At 32.5% G+C, this 18,608-nt stretch overlaps 1 protein-coding gene across 1 annotated transcript in view; it reads left to right on the top strand.

The window, feature by feature from the left end:
* Nucleotides 1-18,608, top strand: part of AGGF1 (angiogenic factor with G-patch and FHA domains 1) — a 59,969-nt gene that overhangs the window by 4,873 nt on the left and 36,488 nt on the right. The window contains exons 2-5 of the mRNA XM_051991947.1: nt 126-228; nt 1,336-1,538; nt 2,433-2,597; nt 5,908-6,096. Coding sequence (XP_051847907.1) covers nt 126-228; nt 1,336-1,538; nt 2,433-2,597; nt 5,908-6,096 — 660 coding nt within the window. The remainder of the gene's footprint in view (nt 1-125; nt 229-1,335; nt 1,539-2,432; nt 2,598-5,907; nt 6,097-18,608) is intronic.

Below are 18,608 nucleotides of genomic sequence, written 5' to 3'. Positions count from 1 at the left end.
AAAATTTTGACAACTTTAATAATTAATAATAATTACTATTAGTCATTGTAAAATGTTATATGTAATTGAATAAAAGTCCATGTTTTTTGTTTTTTTTTTCTAAATAATCCTTTATTTTCTTTCAGGTAGAAGAGCTCAGTAATGAAATCCATTATAGGAAAAAAAAAGAAAATAACAAGTCTGATGTAGAAGTCCAAACAGATGACTATACTCCTTGGTCAGCTTCAGGTATTTAGTATACAATGAAGAAATGCCACTTATAACTTAGAGTTGTCTTTTTCTAAATTTAAAACAAGTAGCTAAATATCTAGAAGAATGTTTTGTCCTTTTCAGTTCAGTACAGTGTGTTGAGTACAAAAAATCAGATAATCCTTTGAATGGAGGTGATGGGCATGTGCTGTGCTTTACATAAGAATGTTTTGCTGACACAATGTGATCAGCAGGAGGATTATTTTGAATAATGTTTTTAATAATGGTAATAAATGCTAGCTCTGAACTATCTCCCTTCTCATCTGGGCCTTCCCATAACAAAAAGTCACATATCCTTGGGGAGACTGATTGAGATTAGTGCTTGCTGATTGATTGAGGTTAATACTATAATTTGTATGAGTAGATGAGTATGTACTCCATGCAAAGTTCAGTATCTCTCATGGAATTCTGCTCCTGATCTTAGCCTTATTAGTACCTGCATAATAAGAGTCATTGATCCTAACTGATTTTTAACTGATCTGAGTCACAGTAATCTTTTTCTCAAACTCTTGATCTTGTCTACCCAACTGTGGATTCCATTTGGCCTGAACTGGTAAGCTCCTAGGTTCACATCTATAGGTATACAAGCTTCAGTTTGAAAAGTTCGCACTTATCTAGAGCCTTAAAATTTAGTTACCAAGAGTTAACAGTTGCTAAGGATTATTTATTCAGTTTAACTTAATAATTCTTTTCATCTTTTTCTGGCAGTTTGCTTCTTTAAATATTTTAAAGTTAAGATACTGGAGGTGCCAGAAATCTGAACATTCTGTGGAGTTAGTAGATTTTTGTTGTTTTTTGGCAAGGCAATTGGGTTAAGTGACTTGCCCAGGGTCACATAGCTAGGAAGTGTTAAGTGTTTGAGGTCAGATTTGAACTCAGGTCCTTCCAACTCCAGGGCTGGCACTTTAGCCACTGTACCATCTAACTGCCATAGGATCTTTTGAAGTACATTAAATGGGTGATAGGAATCAATGTGGTTATAATTTGATAGCATTATTTTTTTGTTATGTCCTTCATTTATTATATAATAGTGTGAAAATATAAAATCCTACTTGCCTGATATAATTTACTTTACTTTTGCTGTAGATTATTATTATCAGACATACTATCGGAATGTCAGTCCTTCAGATAAGGGAGCTGAACTTGTACTTGAACAAAATCAAGAGCATGAAGAGTCTAATCACAATGCTATAGACCCATTACATAGAGAGAATGAGGGTCACAGTGGCACTGATACGATAGAGAATGCCAAATATGAACAAGAGGACAATTTTATTCCCAATTCACAGGTAATAGACTTGCTAAATTCAAATTGTTATTACTTGTCACCTTGTTTTTTTCCTGACTTTTCATTGTGTATTCTAACTGGTATTTTTATCATCATAAAATAGATGAAACTAGAATTTAAATAATTATACATAAAAGATGTGCAGTCAACAAATACATATTATTTAATCATCTATTTTAATTATTTTCTTATGTATATTTCTTTTGTAGTTTTCAGTAATAGAAGAGAAATAGATTTCAAAAATTAAAAACTAAAGAAGTTTTAAGCATGAAAAAATATGTTTTTGAAGATAGCAATATAGTCCCAGTTATTTTTCCCATTAGAGCCTATTATTTACTATTCTGCTTTTGTGGATTATATATTAATCTGAAAAAATGAGAAAAGATGCATAATTAAATGGTGGTGTCTTAATACTGGTTATTCAGTAGCTATCGCATACTAATTTTTTTCTTTTTTTTTTATTAAAGCTTTTTATTTTTCAAAACACGCATTCAGAACTTTTCAGCATTGACTCTTGCAAAACCTTGTGTTCCAATTTTTATCCCCCATTCTCCCATTCCCCCACTCCCTCCCTTAGATGGCAAGTAGTTCAATATATGTTAAACATAGTAGAAATTATGTTAAATCCAATATATGCATACATATTTATACAATTATCTTAAAATACTAATTTTGATCTCCTTCCAAACTGGGTCATATTTGAATGGAATACCTTAAGGAAAAAGGCAGCCTTATATGACTGAACATTGAAGTCTGCAGTCATCTTCAGTAGGACTTTTCTCATCTATTTTTTGGGTCGCATTGTTTTTAGTCAGTTTCTCAGGTCAAAGCCTTTTTATCTTGGCCTTTTCCAAGAAGCCTTGCATCTCATTTCACTCATTTTTCACCAATGCAGGAAGCAGAAGGTGTCTTAACAGGAGAAAATGCCGAATTAGACAGTTCATCATTAGCTGAAAGTTTGAGAGCTGCTGCAGAAGCTGCTGTGTCACAAACTGGATTTAGTTATGATGAAAGTACTGGGTTATATTATGATCACAGCACTGGATTCTACTATGATTCAGTAAGTCTCTCAAAATCTTTTCTTTGTTGTTTTATAATGTTACTGGCCTCAATAATCATGTTTAAATCTAAGCACAAAAGAAAAAAGGAAATTTATGCTTTTAAAACTTTTTAGAATTATTGAAGAGTATTGAAAAGTCACAAAATGTCCTGGTACTTCTAGGATTTTGATTAATTAGAATAAATAGAATTGTGATGAAGATTTTGTTTGTTCTATGTCTGTCACAGCTTCGTTTTTGCTACTTATACACTAATTTCTATATAAGTAATATGTAAATGTTTAAAAAAACTTTTGAGAAGTTTTTAGTAATTGTATCATTGCAAGAACAGTGGATGTTTTTAGATATGTACTTTTATATTCATAATATTTTCAAAGGAATTTAAGTTTTTTTTTTTTTAAATACCATAACCATAGGCTGAAAGGAAAGATGGGAAAAAAACATGATGCTAGTGGAAAATAACCAAATGGAGGGTCTTTTATTTAAGTTTCATGATAAATTATTTTGTTTGCATGAATCCATATGAAAATACTAGATAACGTTCTCTTAAAATCTCATACTTGTTTTTATTTATTATTAGCAAACACATTCATTAGCATTTAAGCATTTCACACATTTTATTAGTCCATTTCTGTTCATTTTCAGTAAATGAGGAAACAAAAGCAAAGAACAGATCATTAATTGTAGCAGAATTATAATTTGAGTTCCTGATTTTCAAGTTTGTATTTATCTCACTGAATTCTGCTACTCTCTAGTATTTTACACATGATTTCATAACATTTAGTGATGTAGCTTTTGCTTTTGCATTTCTTCAGTGAATGTGACCTGTTAAGCAAGGCTGATCTGAGTTTTAAGCCAGAAAGAAAGCCTGAGTGAACTTTGAAAGTTCAACCTTTACTAGGTTGATATGTAAATTATTCATGCTGGCTAAAAAGAGAGGGTGCTGGTATAGTGGCTACAACTAATCTAGTTCCGGTACCAAAGTTGGCTCATTCTTTGTATATTTTAGTGTGGGCATTTCTTCTGCTGATATGGATAAGTCTTGAGTAGCCATACTTTATTAGACTCTGTTCAAAAAATAGTTTTATCATTTGTTGGCTCACCTTTGGGGTATTGTTCCAGGCAGTTGTTGTCTGTTGTTTGCATGAAAACTTGTGACCGTGTTTAATGCCATCTTGAGAAGAGTTTTTGAGGGTTTAGTATGGCTGACATGCTCACAAATTGTTGCTTATGAAATTGATGCTTTATTTCATATTTTCCTCTCCTTCTTGCCTCTTCTTCTTTCCTTCCCCTCCCCCACCCAATTAAGTAAAGGTTTTAGTAACATTTTAATTCCATTACAATATTTTCTGTTAAGGTATACTTTTAAAATGAAATAAAGCTCCTCAGTATTGACTTCAGGTCTTTCTCAGTTTCCATAGCCTTCAACCAAGAGTTTAGAGTAACATAGGGTTTTTCATTTAACATGGAGTAGTAGATAGTAGATATAGCATTAGCATTAGTCTGAAAACTGAGGTTTGCATCTCAGTATTGATGTTTACTAGCATGGATCTCAGACAAGTCATACTGTTTCTTAGGGTCTCAGTTTTTTTAATTCATAAAACGGAGGAGATATTTATACTATCTATACTGTCACTATTCTGAGTCTGATTCTATTAGCAATTATTCCTGACTTTTTCCATAAGTATAAAGGAAAATACTTATATTTAAAATGTCATATTGATAAGGTTGTGTGAATATGACAATAAAACTCGAATGGGTTGAATCTTAGGTTATTTTTATTCACTTTAATCACTCATAGCAAAGCTACTAAGGGGATCCCAAAATCTTTTTAAAAAGAAAGCTAAAAATGTATAAAGAGTATCTTGTAATTTTTAATAACATCAGTTATGGGAAAACTGAAGGTTATTTTAAAGAAATTCAGTTACTCATTAATTAATAATTGAGCATTCAGTCAGCAAGTAGCCAATGCACAATTGGGGACTCAGCACTATTTTGTATTCTATTATTTGTATTCAGTTGATTTTTTAATCTAAGTTATAACTTTGCTGAGTAGAGAATATTACAATTTCTCAAGCTCTACAGGTAAAAGAAATACATTATCGGTAATAAGGTAGAATTTTTGCTTTTTCCCCCTAAGGCAGAAACTGCAGACATCTGATTTTAACTTCCCTATTTGCCTGTAGAAATACAAAGGAAATATTGTGAAGAAATTCAACATTTTGTGAATGTGTTATACAAATAAAAACATCATTAGCATGTTGTTATAGTAGGCTATCAGTAGGAAAAATGAAAACATTTCCTGTGCTTCAAACAGTCTCGTTTTTAAGTGTTTATTTTTTGAATATTATTAATTTTTTGCTCCCGGCATGTAAAAGTGACTCAGTAAGAAAATAAAAATTAGATTGAATGACAAGTTGTTGTCTTCTGCTAATACAAACTTTTAGTAGAGAACAAAGAAAAATTACAATTTTTTTTCATTCAAACGATTGTGTGATTAAGACTAAATCAGATTTGGACTGAATTTTTGTTGTTCATATTGGTAAGAATAAATTTTAATCTTGAATATGCAGTAAATTAATGCTTTCAAAGACTCATTTGTATGGTTTCATCCTACTAAATTAGCCATTGAATTTTCAATTTGGTCTTATTTTTCTTTAGCTGTGTAGCCTAGAGGAGTATACATATGTCTATAATTGATGTAAAAGATTTTGCAGTTATATTTTTTTACTTTTAAACCCTAATTTGTCAAAATAATATGCTACTTTATAAATGTATATATTACATTTCAGTATAAATTTTATCAAGACTGTTGTTCATTAATTTCTTGTGTTATTTAATTACTGGAGGCTTGACAGGTTTTTTTTGTCATTAGCTACTAAGTGTATCGTAACTTCTTTACAATTAAGGATAGATATATATTTTGTGAAGCCGAGGCTTTTAGAGGTTGTACTTGGCAATTTTAAGGTGATTATATAGAGTAACCTAATTATAGAATTGGAAATCATATGTTTAGCCTTGGAGCAGGGCTACTTGTCTTTGAATTGTACAATTATTGCACTTTTTTAATTTATTGGCCATCTTTTATATAGTATTAATTTCTCATGGTTTGCTAATGAAAGGAGATATGTATAAACTTTGAAATTTAAAGCATGCTTAATAATTTAGAGTATTTCAGAACACTATGAAGATAGATAATATTGGACACATTTATTGTATTTATGTTAACTTTATTGGTACTTGAATTATACTAATTTTTTTGCACTAATGGATCTCTTTTTTTTTTTTTTTTTTTTTTGTTTCCTTTGAAAGGAAAATCAACTCTATTATGATCCTTCTACTGGAATTTATTACTACTGTGATGTGGAAAGTGGTAGATATCAGTTTCATTCCCGAGTAGATTTACAGCCCTACCAGACTTCTACCACACAACAAAATAAAGATAAAAAAGGGAAGAAGAAAAGGAAGGATCCAGATTGTTTTACAACCAATGAAGAAAAGGTATTTTTCCATATATGGTTCTATAAAAAATACATAATGTGTAATTATGAATTATAATTGTAATATTTAAGCCTAAGGTTATAAAGAGATTTTTAAAAAATCACTTCCTGTGTGTATTCTAATCATAACCTTGAGAATCTTATTAAAGTACATAAATTTTGATAGGGCAAATGTGGACTTGTTCACTAGATTGTGACTACTGAACTTCAAGGCTCAAAATTAGATGCCACCTTCTCCATGAAGTCTTTTCTGACACCCTGAGGTAAAAGTGATCTCTCTCCTCAAATTTGCCATAGAACACTGCCTTAACTTCTCCTTTGTATTATCTCACTTCCCTTTATATTATTGTATTTTATATATTTGCCCCTCCCATTAAATTGTCTTTCTAGAAAGCATAGCCTGTGTCTCTTTGTCTAAATAGCACAGTGCTTTTTACATAGTAGTTGTATAATATGTTATAATGAATTGAAATTTGAGAGGCATTTCTTAAAGCAGCTATTTTTAGGACAAATAAGCCTTGACTTAAGTAACTGTTAGCAAATATGTCCTCTGTAATGACAAGATGTTTATACAGGCTAAAAATATTATTAGGTTCAAGGCAAAAAATATATAGATCTGGATGTGAGGGCAATCTGGTTGTGACATCTGTCACCCCATTGATTGCCAGGGCCTAGCCTGGCTGGCTAGGTAGATGTCCTCTTCCTCCCTCACTGCTCCATGTGCATCCCTCCTGAAGCTGTGTGCTCAGTCGAACCCCGTCCTCAATAGGCATACTGTGTTTCAGTCAAGGGTATACAAGTAGCTGCACTCCCCTGCTAGTCCCCTTTGGACTCCCAAGGTCCAAAAAATATATAGATTAATATAGGTTAATTGATCTTTAATGACTAAAGGGGCATTCAGGATGCATTCTCTTAACATTTGAAGATGACATAAGTTGTGTACAAAGTTATTCCAACCTAAATAATTTGACAGGTATACATTCTATTCTAAAATTCTTTCCCAAAGATCAGTCCAGCTCAATCCAAGTTCCCTGTTTGAATCTTTATTCTTCACTTATTTATTCACTTGTCCTCTGTTCTCTTTCTTGCCTCATCTTGAATTTCTAGCTTTCTTCAAGTCCCACCCTTTGTAAGAAGCCTTTCCTAGTTCTTCTTAATCTTCATGCCTTACCTTTGGGATCCCTTACTAGTTTACCTTGTATCTATCTTGTATGTACATATTTGCTTGCATATAGTCTCTCATATTAGTCTGTAAGGTTTCTTGTTCAGGCAAGACTAATACCTCTTGTGTGAGGGCTGCTTCTCTTTGAATTCCCAAAGCTTAGCTTGTTTCTGGCACAGAGTAATTGCTTAGTATGTACACTGATAACCCCCAAGTTCAAACTTAGATTCTCTGACTTAAGCCAAGGACTTCTTCCTAAGCTATTCTTTTAGGCTTCAGGGTTCCAATGGGAACAGTCTCTGAGGCAGCCACTTCCTTCTGGGGATACATCTAATGAAGAACATTGAACTCCAGAGTACTTCTGTGAAATATGCTTTCACATATTTCACAGCCCAGCTTTCTTCCTTCCACATAGGCATGTGGCTAGTTTGCATGTATTAGACTCTTCATTAGACCCCCAGCCATACTACTTTCTTCAGCTTTTCTGTAATGAAATGGTCTAAACGGTATCAGACCAAGATAGAACCTTCTGGATATTAGACTTTGAGAATCTTTGTAGCATACCCTCTCAATTGTCAACCTAATTCAAACCTCTTTGCCTTTTCCCATGAGCTGCTGCTGAGCAGTTTAACACATGTGACCTAAATTCAGTCCTTCACATTTGTCTCTGTTTGGGTTTTTTTGGGTCTTTTTTTGGTTAGTGGCAGGCTGAATCTGGATCTTTGGGGATTCTGGCCATCTGACATCCAACATGGTAGCTGTATCTCAGGTTCATATCAGAAGCTTTATATCTATTAATCTTGAATTAATTGTAAAATTGATTAAAAGAAAAATGATTTTTAAAAAGAAAAAAAGTGCAGTGATAAGGGGTGAATATCAGTAATAAATAATAAATTATTGATGAAAATTTTCCACTTTCCTTCTGGAAAATAAAGAAAAAAAGAGAAGAAAGAAGAAATGAGATTTTAAAAGTTTCAGCCCAACTTATACTTATTTAAAATCTTTATCCCATTGATTTTCTAGTTTTTCTTGTTTTTATAAAAGGTTTCTGGGATTGGGAACCAGCAGGTCAGTTCTTGAAATCCAAAGTTACAGTTCTCATCACTTTTCCTCTTCTACATGTTAACACTAGGTTATTGTTTCCTGTAGAGAATTTGGTTGTACCTTTCCCAAGTTCCCCCTCCCCCCAAAAAAAGATTGAGGGTTTAAACATAAATTAGAGTCTTTATCTCTAGGTAGATAATAGAGAATTTTAATATTTCTTTAGAGTTCTTTAGTTCTCCATCTTATTTTTTGCAAATGCCTATCAGAAAATCCCATTCATGTCTATATATTTTTTCCAGTTTCTATTCTTCACTTCTCCATACATTGCCATCCAAATAAAATCCTGAATTTTTTAAAGGTATCTACCACTGTGTACTGGTGGTACTTTTATGATATGAATTCATAACTCGAACAAAACTCGGGGATCTTTCCAATTCAGTGCTTTAAGTCTGTTTCAGCTGTTGGCTTACCCAGGCAGCTTTATCTGGCTTGCTCTCCCTAGTGGCTGTCTTATAGTTTCACTTCTCTGAAAGGGAATTAAGCTAATAAATTTTTTTCTAGTATATTGCAGTTCCCCTTTATTCTTTTGTCACTATAGAAATAATTGTACTATTTGTAATATAATTTCATCTGAAATATTATTTTCAAAAAACCAATTAGTGATACTTAGGAAGAGCATACCTCACATAAACCTTCATTTAATGCCCTTGCCAGAAATAAAAAATGATTGGGAACAATGATCAGTTTGACTTTGTTTTTTTTTTTTTTTGTTTTGTTTGTTTTTAATAACTTTTTATTGATAGAATGCATGCCAGGGTAATTTTTTACAGCATTATTCTGTTCTGATTTTTTCCCCTCCCTCCCTCCACCCCTTCCCCCAGATGGCAAGCAGTCCTTTACATGTTGAATGGGTTGCAGTATATCCTAGATACAATATATGTGTGCAGAACCGAACAGTTTTCTTGTTGCACAGGGAGAATTGAATTCAGAAGGTATAAATAACCTGGGAAGAAAAACAAAAATGCAAGCAGTTTATATTCATTTCCCAGTGTTCTTTCTCTGGGTGTAGCTGCTTCTGTCCAACTTTGATCAATTAAGGCTCTCTTTATCGAAGAGATCCACTTCCATCAGAATACATCCTCAAACAGTATCGTTGTTGAGGTATATAATGATCTCCTGGTTCTGCTCATTTCACTCAGCATCAGTTCATGTAAGTCTCGCCAGTCTTCTCTGAGTTCATCCTGCTGGTCATTCCTTACAGAACAATAATATTCCATAACATTCATATACCACAATTTACTCAACCATTCTCCAATTGATGGACATCCTTTCATTTTCCAGCTTCTAGCCACTACAAACAGGGCTGCCACAAACATTTTGGCACATACAGGTCCCTTTCCTTTCTTTAGTATCTCTTTGGGGTATAAGCCCAGTAGAAACACTGCTGGATCAAAGGGTATGCACAGTTTGATAACTTTTTGAGCATAGTTCCAAATTGCTCTCCAGAATGGCTGGATATGTTCACAATTCCACCAACAATGTATCAGTGTCCCTGTTTTCCCACATCCCCTCCAACATTCCCCATTATCTTTCCCTGTCATTCTAGCCAATCTGACAGGTGTGTAGTGGTATCTCAGAGTTGTCTTAATTTGCATTTCTCTGATTAATAATGATTTGGAGCATATTTTCATATGTCTATAAATAGTTTCAATTTCTTTGTCTGAGAATTGTCTGTTCATATCCTTTGACCATTTATCAATTGGAGAATGGTTTGATTTCTTATAGATTAGAGTCAATTCTCTATATATTTTGGAAATGAGGGCTTTATCAGAACCTTTGATTGTAAAAATGTTTTCCCAGTTTATTGTTTCCCTTCTAATCTTGTTTGCATTTGTTTTGTTTGTACGAAAACTTTTCAATTTGATATAATCAAAATTTTCTATGTTGTGGTCAATAGTGATCTCTAGTTCTTCTTTGGTCATAAATTCCTCCCTCTTCCACAGGTCTGTGAGGTACAGTTTGACTTTGTATGCATAAAGCTGTCAGAATTGTAGAAGGCCATGCTAAATAGAGGCCTCACCCACCATCTTGTGTAGCTTTAATATTTAACAGATGATGAAGTTAAGGCCAAAGTGGTAATATGACTTGTTCCTAGTCTCATAGCTTGTCAACCTAGACAAGGCCTAGATTCATATCTATCTCTTTAGATATTATTTACTTTTTCTACCCTATTGTGCTTTCCCTTGTACTTGTGCAGAATTTGTATTTAAGGCAATTGGTGGCTTATTGGTTAGAGTGCTAGACCTACATTCAGGAAGAACTTATTTCAAATCCTATTTCAAAGAATTTTAATAGCTTAGTATGTAATAATATTTGTAAAGGGTATTACAAACCTTAAAGAACTATATAAATACTAGCTATTGTCATCAAGACAAGTCATGTTCTTGAATGTTTTGCCTTAAAACTTGGGGAATTCAGAAGAGCTTCAAAACTAGTTAAATGAGTCAAGTCAGAGACTAGGCTTTTTGTTTTTCTTTAAACCCTTAAATTGTTTAGGCAAAACTGTTTCTTATCTGACAACCAAATAATGTATGACTTCTGATATGCTGAAACATAAGAAATGGAATTGTAGGAGAGGAGGAATGGGGAGTTGGTGAATATTGATGACTTTAGGACATATTTTAGGTTTTAACTATTAGTTATTTGTAAATATATAAAGTTTCAAAGTTTATAAGGCAGATAAATCAGATTATATTCTAAGGAAATTAGAACTAGGTCTTGTATCCTGCAAAATTGTGTACTAAGAAAGAAACACACATACACAAAGTAATTTCCTACTTATTCTGAGGTTAGATGTCTAGCAATCTCAACCATTTAGATCATAGCCATGAGCCTGGAAACAAGAAAAATCTCTGGGGCCAAAATAGTTCTCCCAAAGCCATGGTGCTATATATACAGACCATTGTCATCTTTGGAAGAGGCCCACATGCCCTTGCTCAGAATTAACTCTTACTTAACATACAGTTCTTACAAACTTAATTAATTATCTGGTTCCCAGCTCACATCATATTAGAAGTAGCAACTGCTAGCACAGACAGACTGAATGTACACTGAGAAGTAGTAACAATAGTATGAAGGGAGGATATAAGACAATAACTTACTAGCAAAATATCACAATCTCTGTGGGAGCAAAACAAGTTAACATATTTTATTAACTCTTGAACTTATGGCTTTCATAGCACAATAAAATACTTCATGTTTAAAATGATGAGCCTAAAATCATCAAGATGTATTTCTTCTGTTTGAAGATGACAAAAAACAACATTCCTTTTTTGAAAAAATTCTTTTAAAAATGATTTAGATTTTAAAAGCATTAAAAGCATTTAAAAGAGGTGTGTTTCAGTTATGTAGAATATTTACTTTTCTGAAATGTTGTGTTTCTTGAAAATCCAGATTAAGTGAGGATATACTGTAGATAAAAGGATATGTTGTATATCCTCTAGATCTAAGTTCTTGTTTGAATTTCAGATTATCAGAAATGTTTTGATATACAAGCTGACATGCTTTTTAGAGAGATGTGTAACTCTTCTTTTTAAAAAATTTACATGTGGTGTACACATGCCCACTCTCTCACTTTCTTTTCCTCCCCTCTTCCCTCCCCCCTTATTTCTTTCTCTGTCTGTTTCTCTTTCTCCTCTCTCTCTCTTATATCAAAAAGTGTGGAAGAAGTCCTGATACTGTAATGTTTACTTAAGATGAAGAATAGCAGATACATGAAGAAATTTTGTTTGTGAGATTTTTTTGGCTTGGCTATAATTTATCCCAGATGTAAATATAGGTTGCTTTATATTTGTATCTAGTAAACTTTAACATTATGGCAGAAACACACAGTTAATTGACAAATGTATTATTTTTTAAACTGGTAAAATCAAAGTATATTTCCAGTTTACCATAGATGGGGAATCAAAGAAAGTATTGATATTGAAACATAGTGTGCATATAATTGTAAACATTTATAAATTGCTTTAAGGTTTGCACAGTTCTTTATAATAAATTGCCACACTACTTATATACCTCACTTTGCCTTGCATATATCACCTCTCTATTAGGAGATGGGTCATCATGAGTTGAGGTTATTATTTAGCCTGATAGTTGATTTGATGATTCCTACAACAACCTTGATAAGTAGTTATTAAAATTATCCCTGCTTTACAGTTGAGGAAAGTGAGGCTGAGAGAAGTTAAAAGTGACTTTTCAGAGTTACATCTAGTAAAATGTCTAAAGTAAGATTTGAATTGAATTTTTCTGACTCCAAGCATACTTTTGTCTACCTAGGATTTGCCCAAAGATGCTTGTGAAAAATATTTCTTTTTTTTTTTTTTTTAATAGAGGGATATCATTTTGGCACACATTGATATTTGTCTTTACAAGTTAATGTCTTTTAATTTTTGACATAATTCAGTTGCTATTAAAATTTCCTATTTCTTTCTTAGAAAGTTTAGTGGTATAATAAACCAGTTAATTAAAATGATAAAAGAATGGAGTTTGTTAAGTGGTTCAGTTCCAAACTTGACTGTGTTAATCAGAATATACTTTTATTGAAAATCTTTTAGAAAGTATTAGTGTTATTTTGGTAAGTAAATATACTGATCCTATGATTGTATATCATTGATGTAATAATCTTGAGTGAATCTTATCTGATGTTTTGAGCCAAATGAGATTGATCCCTGAAACTATCTTGTTTTTTTTCTTGTAATTTTACTAATTTTTAAATCCCCCCCCCCTTTTTTTTTAAATGTTTCTTTTAAAGGTAGAGTGTTGAACTGGCAGGAATAATAACAGTCCAAAAAAAAAAAAAAAAAGAATTCAGGGTAGCTTCTATGGAGTAAATTGAGATTTTAATTTATAATTTTTTATTTACAGGGCCTGTCAGTCCTATTGAATTGTTTCACTTTGCTAATAGTAACTGGCTAAAAATACTTTGACATGCTCTAAACTTATTGGAGAAGATGTGGATGTTTTCATGTAGCATTTGTTATGAAGTTAAATGCATGTAGCTTTTTTTTTTTTAATTATAGCTTTTTCTTGACAAAATATATGCATGGGTAATTTTTCAACATTGACCTTTGAGAAAACTTCTGTTCCAACTTTTCCCCTCCTCTCCACCCCTTCCCCTAGATGGCAGGTAGCCCCATACATGTTAAATATGTTAAAGTATATGTTAAAATACAATATAGGTAACATATTTATAAAGTTATCTTGCTGCACAAAAAAATCTGATTTAGAAAGAAAAATAACCTGGGAAAAAAACAAAAATGCAAGCAAACAATAACAGAGTGTAAATGCTATGTTGTGGAACACACTCATTTCCCATTGTTCTTTCGCTGGGTGTAGCTAGTTCTGTTCATTACTGATCAATTGGAATTGATTTGGATCCTCTCATTGTGGAGGATAGCCACTTCCATCAGAATTGATCCTCATATGGTATTGTTGTTGAAGTGTATAGTGATCTCCTGGATCTGCTCATTTCACTTAGTATCAGTTCATGTAAGTCCTATGCATGTAGCTTTTAAACAAATCTGGTTAATTTTATTTTTTCAAGTATTACCTCTTTTGTTTCTCCCCTCTGATTTCCATGCCTTCCATTAAAAAAAAAATTTGTAATATAAACATAGTTAATAAAAAAAATTCTCACATTGATCATGTCCTACAATAAATGCCTCATCTTGAGTTCATCACCTCCCTTTTAGGAAGCACATCATGCATCATCTTTAGTCTGTTTTTTTAATTTATGCTGATAGTTATGATAAAAAAAATGAAAGTTCCACCAGATGGGGCTATCACAACATAAAAAAGAACTTTGTTGTCAAACATCCCTTTCTAGAAGAAATTTAGGCCTTTCTTTCTTTAAAAATAGTGTATACTATTCAACATGTAAAGAACTGCTTGCCATCTGGGGAAGGGAGTGGAGGGAGGGAGGGGAAAAATCGGAACAGAAGTGAATGCAAAGGATAATGCTGTAAAAAATTACCCTGGCATGAGTTCTATCAATAAAAAGTTATTTAAAAAAAAATAGTATATAACAAGGATAGAATCCAAAGTGTCATTTAAATAGAACATTTTAAAAGTCTGTATTTCCTCCCTTTCTAATTTGGTGGCTAAACTTTTTCAAGGAGCAGCATTAAATTTTTGTTTCTAAGGGTTTGGGTTTTTTTTTTTTTTTTAATGAAAAATAACGATTTTCCATAGGAGAAAAAAAAATTGTCAGTGGATAAATAAAACTAGTTCAGTGAGGTGGCTTGGTGTTTATAATCTCTGATACATAACTGGTCACATGATCCTGGGCAATTCATATAACTTCTTAGTATTTCAGGCAAGTCTCTGTGTCTATAATTTGTAGAGCAATTGCTAATTTCCATTGGAAGAGAGTTTTCTCAGTGAGAGTTCCCTATGTTAATGAAATGAAAATTCTCTTTTTCTGCCACTTTCCTATCCTAAAACAAAACAAAACGAAACAAAACTCTTCAACTGTATTTAATCCTTTAGAATGAGCTAGACTGAATAGTTGAGTCTTTGAGGGTAAAGTTTCATCCCTTTAAGATTCCAGATATTATAAGTCAATTGATTTAGATATCCTAAAAATTTATGTTTCTTTGCATTTTTAAACTGAGTATTAATGAATTTAACTTTTTCTTCATAACAAAGAATTGTCATTGTGATTTAAGAATTAGTATTATATAGAAAACTGAATTTGGATTTGGAGGAGTTGAATTTGAAGTCCCAGTTCTTTTACTTACTCCTCATTATAATAATGGGCAAGTAGTTTTATGCTTTTTGAGGCTCAATTTCCCCACTTTATGAAAGGAAATAGAAGTTGTACAACCTACCTTATAAAGTTTAGGAAAAAGCATTTTATAAATATTAAAGCACTATTATAAGCATGAGTTGTAGCAGTGGTATTTGTTATACTGTGACACTATAAAATCTGGTGAAATTGCTAAAGTTGTTTTAATATTGAATGTCCATATCAACCCCTAAAACATCTTTGAGAGGGGGGTTAATGAATAGGACATTGGTGTCATAGTAATTCTTGATTTGGATATTGTTTAGATACTTATTAGCAAAGTAACTCCTGGTTAAGTCATTTTAGTTGTCTGGGCCTCCGTTCCTTTACATATAAAATAATACAGTTGTACTCAGTAGCCTCTGAGGTTCCTTCTTACTCTAAGCTTACAACCCTATGATTCTCCTTTCAATTTTTTTCTATAAATATTTCATTCATCTGTGGTCATGAAGAGTCAGACTGAAACTACTTATTTTTTCAGTAAATTTTTTAGTAAATACCTACTATGTGAAAGGCATAGATTAGGTGATCTTTGTGAAGGATACAGTTATACCAAGAATAGAACCTACCCTCAAAGTGCTCAAAAACTAATGGGAACTAACAGAAGTTAAATTAAATAAAAAGAAGATTTTAATACTTCTTCCCGCCATACAGATCCATACCCATCTGACTACAGCAAGATTTAAAACAAAAACCACTCGAGGACTACTTTAAATACTTTTAAATAACAAAACAAACTGCCAAGATAGTAGTGATTTTTTTTTTTTTTAGGTGTCTTCTTTAGAAGTGGTATGGTCAAATAAAGCAAGGAAGCCATAGAAAACAGAATAGCAAACTTGACTGGGATAAAGAAAGTACTAAGCGCCCTATTGGGTTAATAAAAGAAATTACGTCAAGATACTAAGTGACACAATATTTTCCAAACTATCTTACAAGTATACATTTATAGTCCCCTAATATATTATTGCCATCAGTTAGAAAGTTGATTTGGCTTAATTTTAGTTTGTAAAACTTTCAGAAATGCAAGATAAATCAGTGAGAGATTTCAGAAGTCAAAAAAATAATAACCTGTAGACCATTGAAATGTGATTTCTTCTGGGAAAAAAAGTACATTTAATAATGTTTTATAGATTCCTTTTTGTCTTTATATCATAGTCATTTCCTTTTCTTCAATTTTTTATTGAGCCCTCCTTTATGACAAAAATATGTAATCAAAAACAGCTAATAATAACCTTTTCTGACAGTGTATACAGTATTTTCCCTTAGTGGTCCCTTGCTTTTCTATCTTTTGTTATGTCTTCTATAGGACCATAACTGATTTTTTCATGACTTTGAATTGAATTTCCTTTTATGTTTTCATTTATGTGGTTATAGTTTGTATATTCTCCTTCAACCTATATGAATTCATAGTAGTCTTTTATTCAGAATATAGTATTTTACAATTCATAAATTAATTTTTTCAAATAAGTTCTAAGTTATCTATATTCCTTTTGATTTATAGTTCTTTGCTACCATAAAAAGTGCTGTTATGAATTTTTTGTTATATTCTGGATCTTTATTTCTGTCTTTGACTTCTTAGGATATAAGAAGTGCAGTAATGAAATTGCTAGATCAAAGAATATGTACAGTTTGGTAACTCTTTTCTTGCATAACACCAAATTGAAATCTAGAATAGTTGTATTACTTCAGTTTCCCACAAGGGATCAATATTTCTATCTTCCTGAAAAGCTTACAATATTAATTGTTCCTGTCTTTTTTTTTCATCTTGCCAACCTCTGAACTTGTTTTCATTGGTATTTCTTTTCAATAAGTTAACTATTGAGTACCTTCTATAAGGTACTAGATAATATAATTAAAAAATTTTTAATTTAATCAGTATTTTGCAAGTAAGGATAGCCTCAGAGAAGGTCTTCAGGAAAAATGTGGTATCTGAGTTAAGCTTTGAATGATGAAGAGGGGAATGAAATAATGGGTTTATGGGTAAGAAAGTTCATTCTAGATATGAATTATTAAGCATTCATTTAAGTATCTAGTATTTGCTAGACTCTGATAGGCCCTTAAGATATAAAATAATAATGAAATAATCTTTGCTCTCAGGGTGCTTATGTCAGTCAATAAAAATTGAATGCTTATAATGGGCCAGACACTTTACTAAGTGCTGGCGATGGAGAAAGTGCAAAAGACAACCCACCTTGAGGAGTTGAATCTAATAGAGGAGATATTAGAATTAAAAGTTTCAGAAAAGACTTTCTGTGAAAAGGGATTTTATCCGAGAAAATGATAATCAGGGAGAACAGTCTTTGCTTGAGGTAAGACGTCCTATAAAAGTTCCTGGAACTGAAAGATGGAGTATTTTGTTGAGGAACAGCAAGGAAGCCACAATACCAGATCAAAGAATATATGGAGAGGACAAGGGGAGAAGCATAGTAAGGCTGAAAAAACACAAAAGGGAGGAAAACTGATTCTGAAGAGCTCTGAATGCCAAACAAAGGATTTTATTTTCAATTGTGAACGTGGTAGAGAATCACTGGGATTTATTGAGTAAATGTGTTCACATAGTTGGATCCATACTTTAGGAAAATTACTTTGATAGGTAAATGGAGGTTGGACTGAGTGGGGAAAGACTTGTAGGGAGAGCATCGCCCAAGCCATTGCATTATTTCAGACATGAGGTGATGAGGACCTATACTAACATGAGCAATTAAGGATGACCTTTAGATTGTGAGCCTGGAAGACTGAAATAAAATTTGGAAGAAAGAAGACTTTGAGGAATATAATGAATTGTTTTAGATATGTTGGTTGTAATATGTCTACAGGACATTCTGTTAGGTATATGAGACTGGAGGTCAGCAGAGATTAGGGCTGGATGAATCATTTGCATGGAGAAGAAGGCCAAAGACAGAGCCCTAGGGATAGCCCCTAGATTGTTAGGCATGACCTGAATGATGATCCATCAAAGACACTCTTTGATAGGAGATCAAAATAGAAGGAGAACTGAGTGAGAGAGAGCAGTGTTGTAAAAATGTAGAGAGAAGATAATATCAGGAGAGAGAAGAGAGTGATTGACAGTAACAGAAGCTGTCGAGAGTTCCAGAATGATTTTTTAAAAATCTTTGGATATTGCTGTTAAAAGGGTATTGATAACTTTGAAGAGAATGGTTTCAAGCTAAATAAAGAGATCAGAAATTAGTTGAAGAGTTAAAGTGAAGAGAGGAATTGGAAGCTGTAAGTAGGCTGCTATTTCTATCGAGTTTGAAAAAGAAAAAAGACTGTACTTAAGGGGGAATAATAGAGTTTGGGGAATTTTTTTTAAGGGTTGTAACTTGGATTTTTATTTAGGCAGCAGAGAAGAAACTAGCAGATAAGGAGATATAAGATTAGAGAAAGAATGGGAACAATTGCAGGGGCAGTCTGCTGGAAGGCACAGGAAGGCAAGGGATAAGATTAAATGACAAATGGGAGG

This window comes from Antechinus flavipes, chromosome 1 (genome assembly GCF_016432865.1).
Source record: "Antechinus flavipes isolate AdamAnt ecotype Samford, QLD, Australia chromosome 1, AdamAnt_v2, whole genome shotgun sequence".
In the NCBI taxonomy this organism is placed as follows: Eukaryota; Metazoa; Chordata; class Mammalia; order Dasyuromorphia; family Dasyuridae; genus Antechinus; species Antechinus flavipes.
Note: the sequence above shows the minus strand (reverse complement) of the source record. Positions and strands in the feature narration are given on the sequence as shown.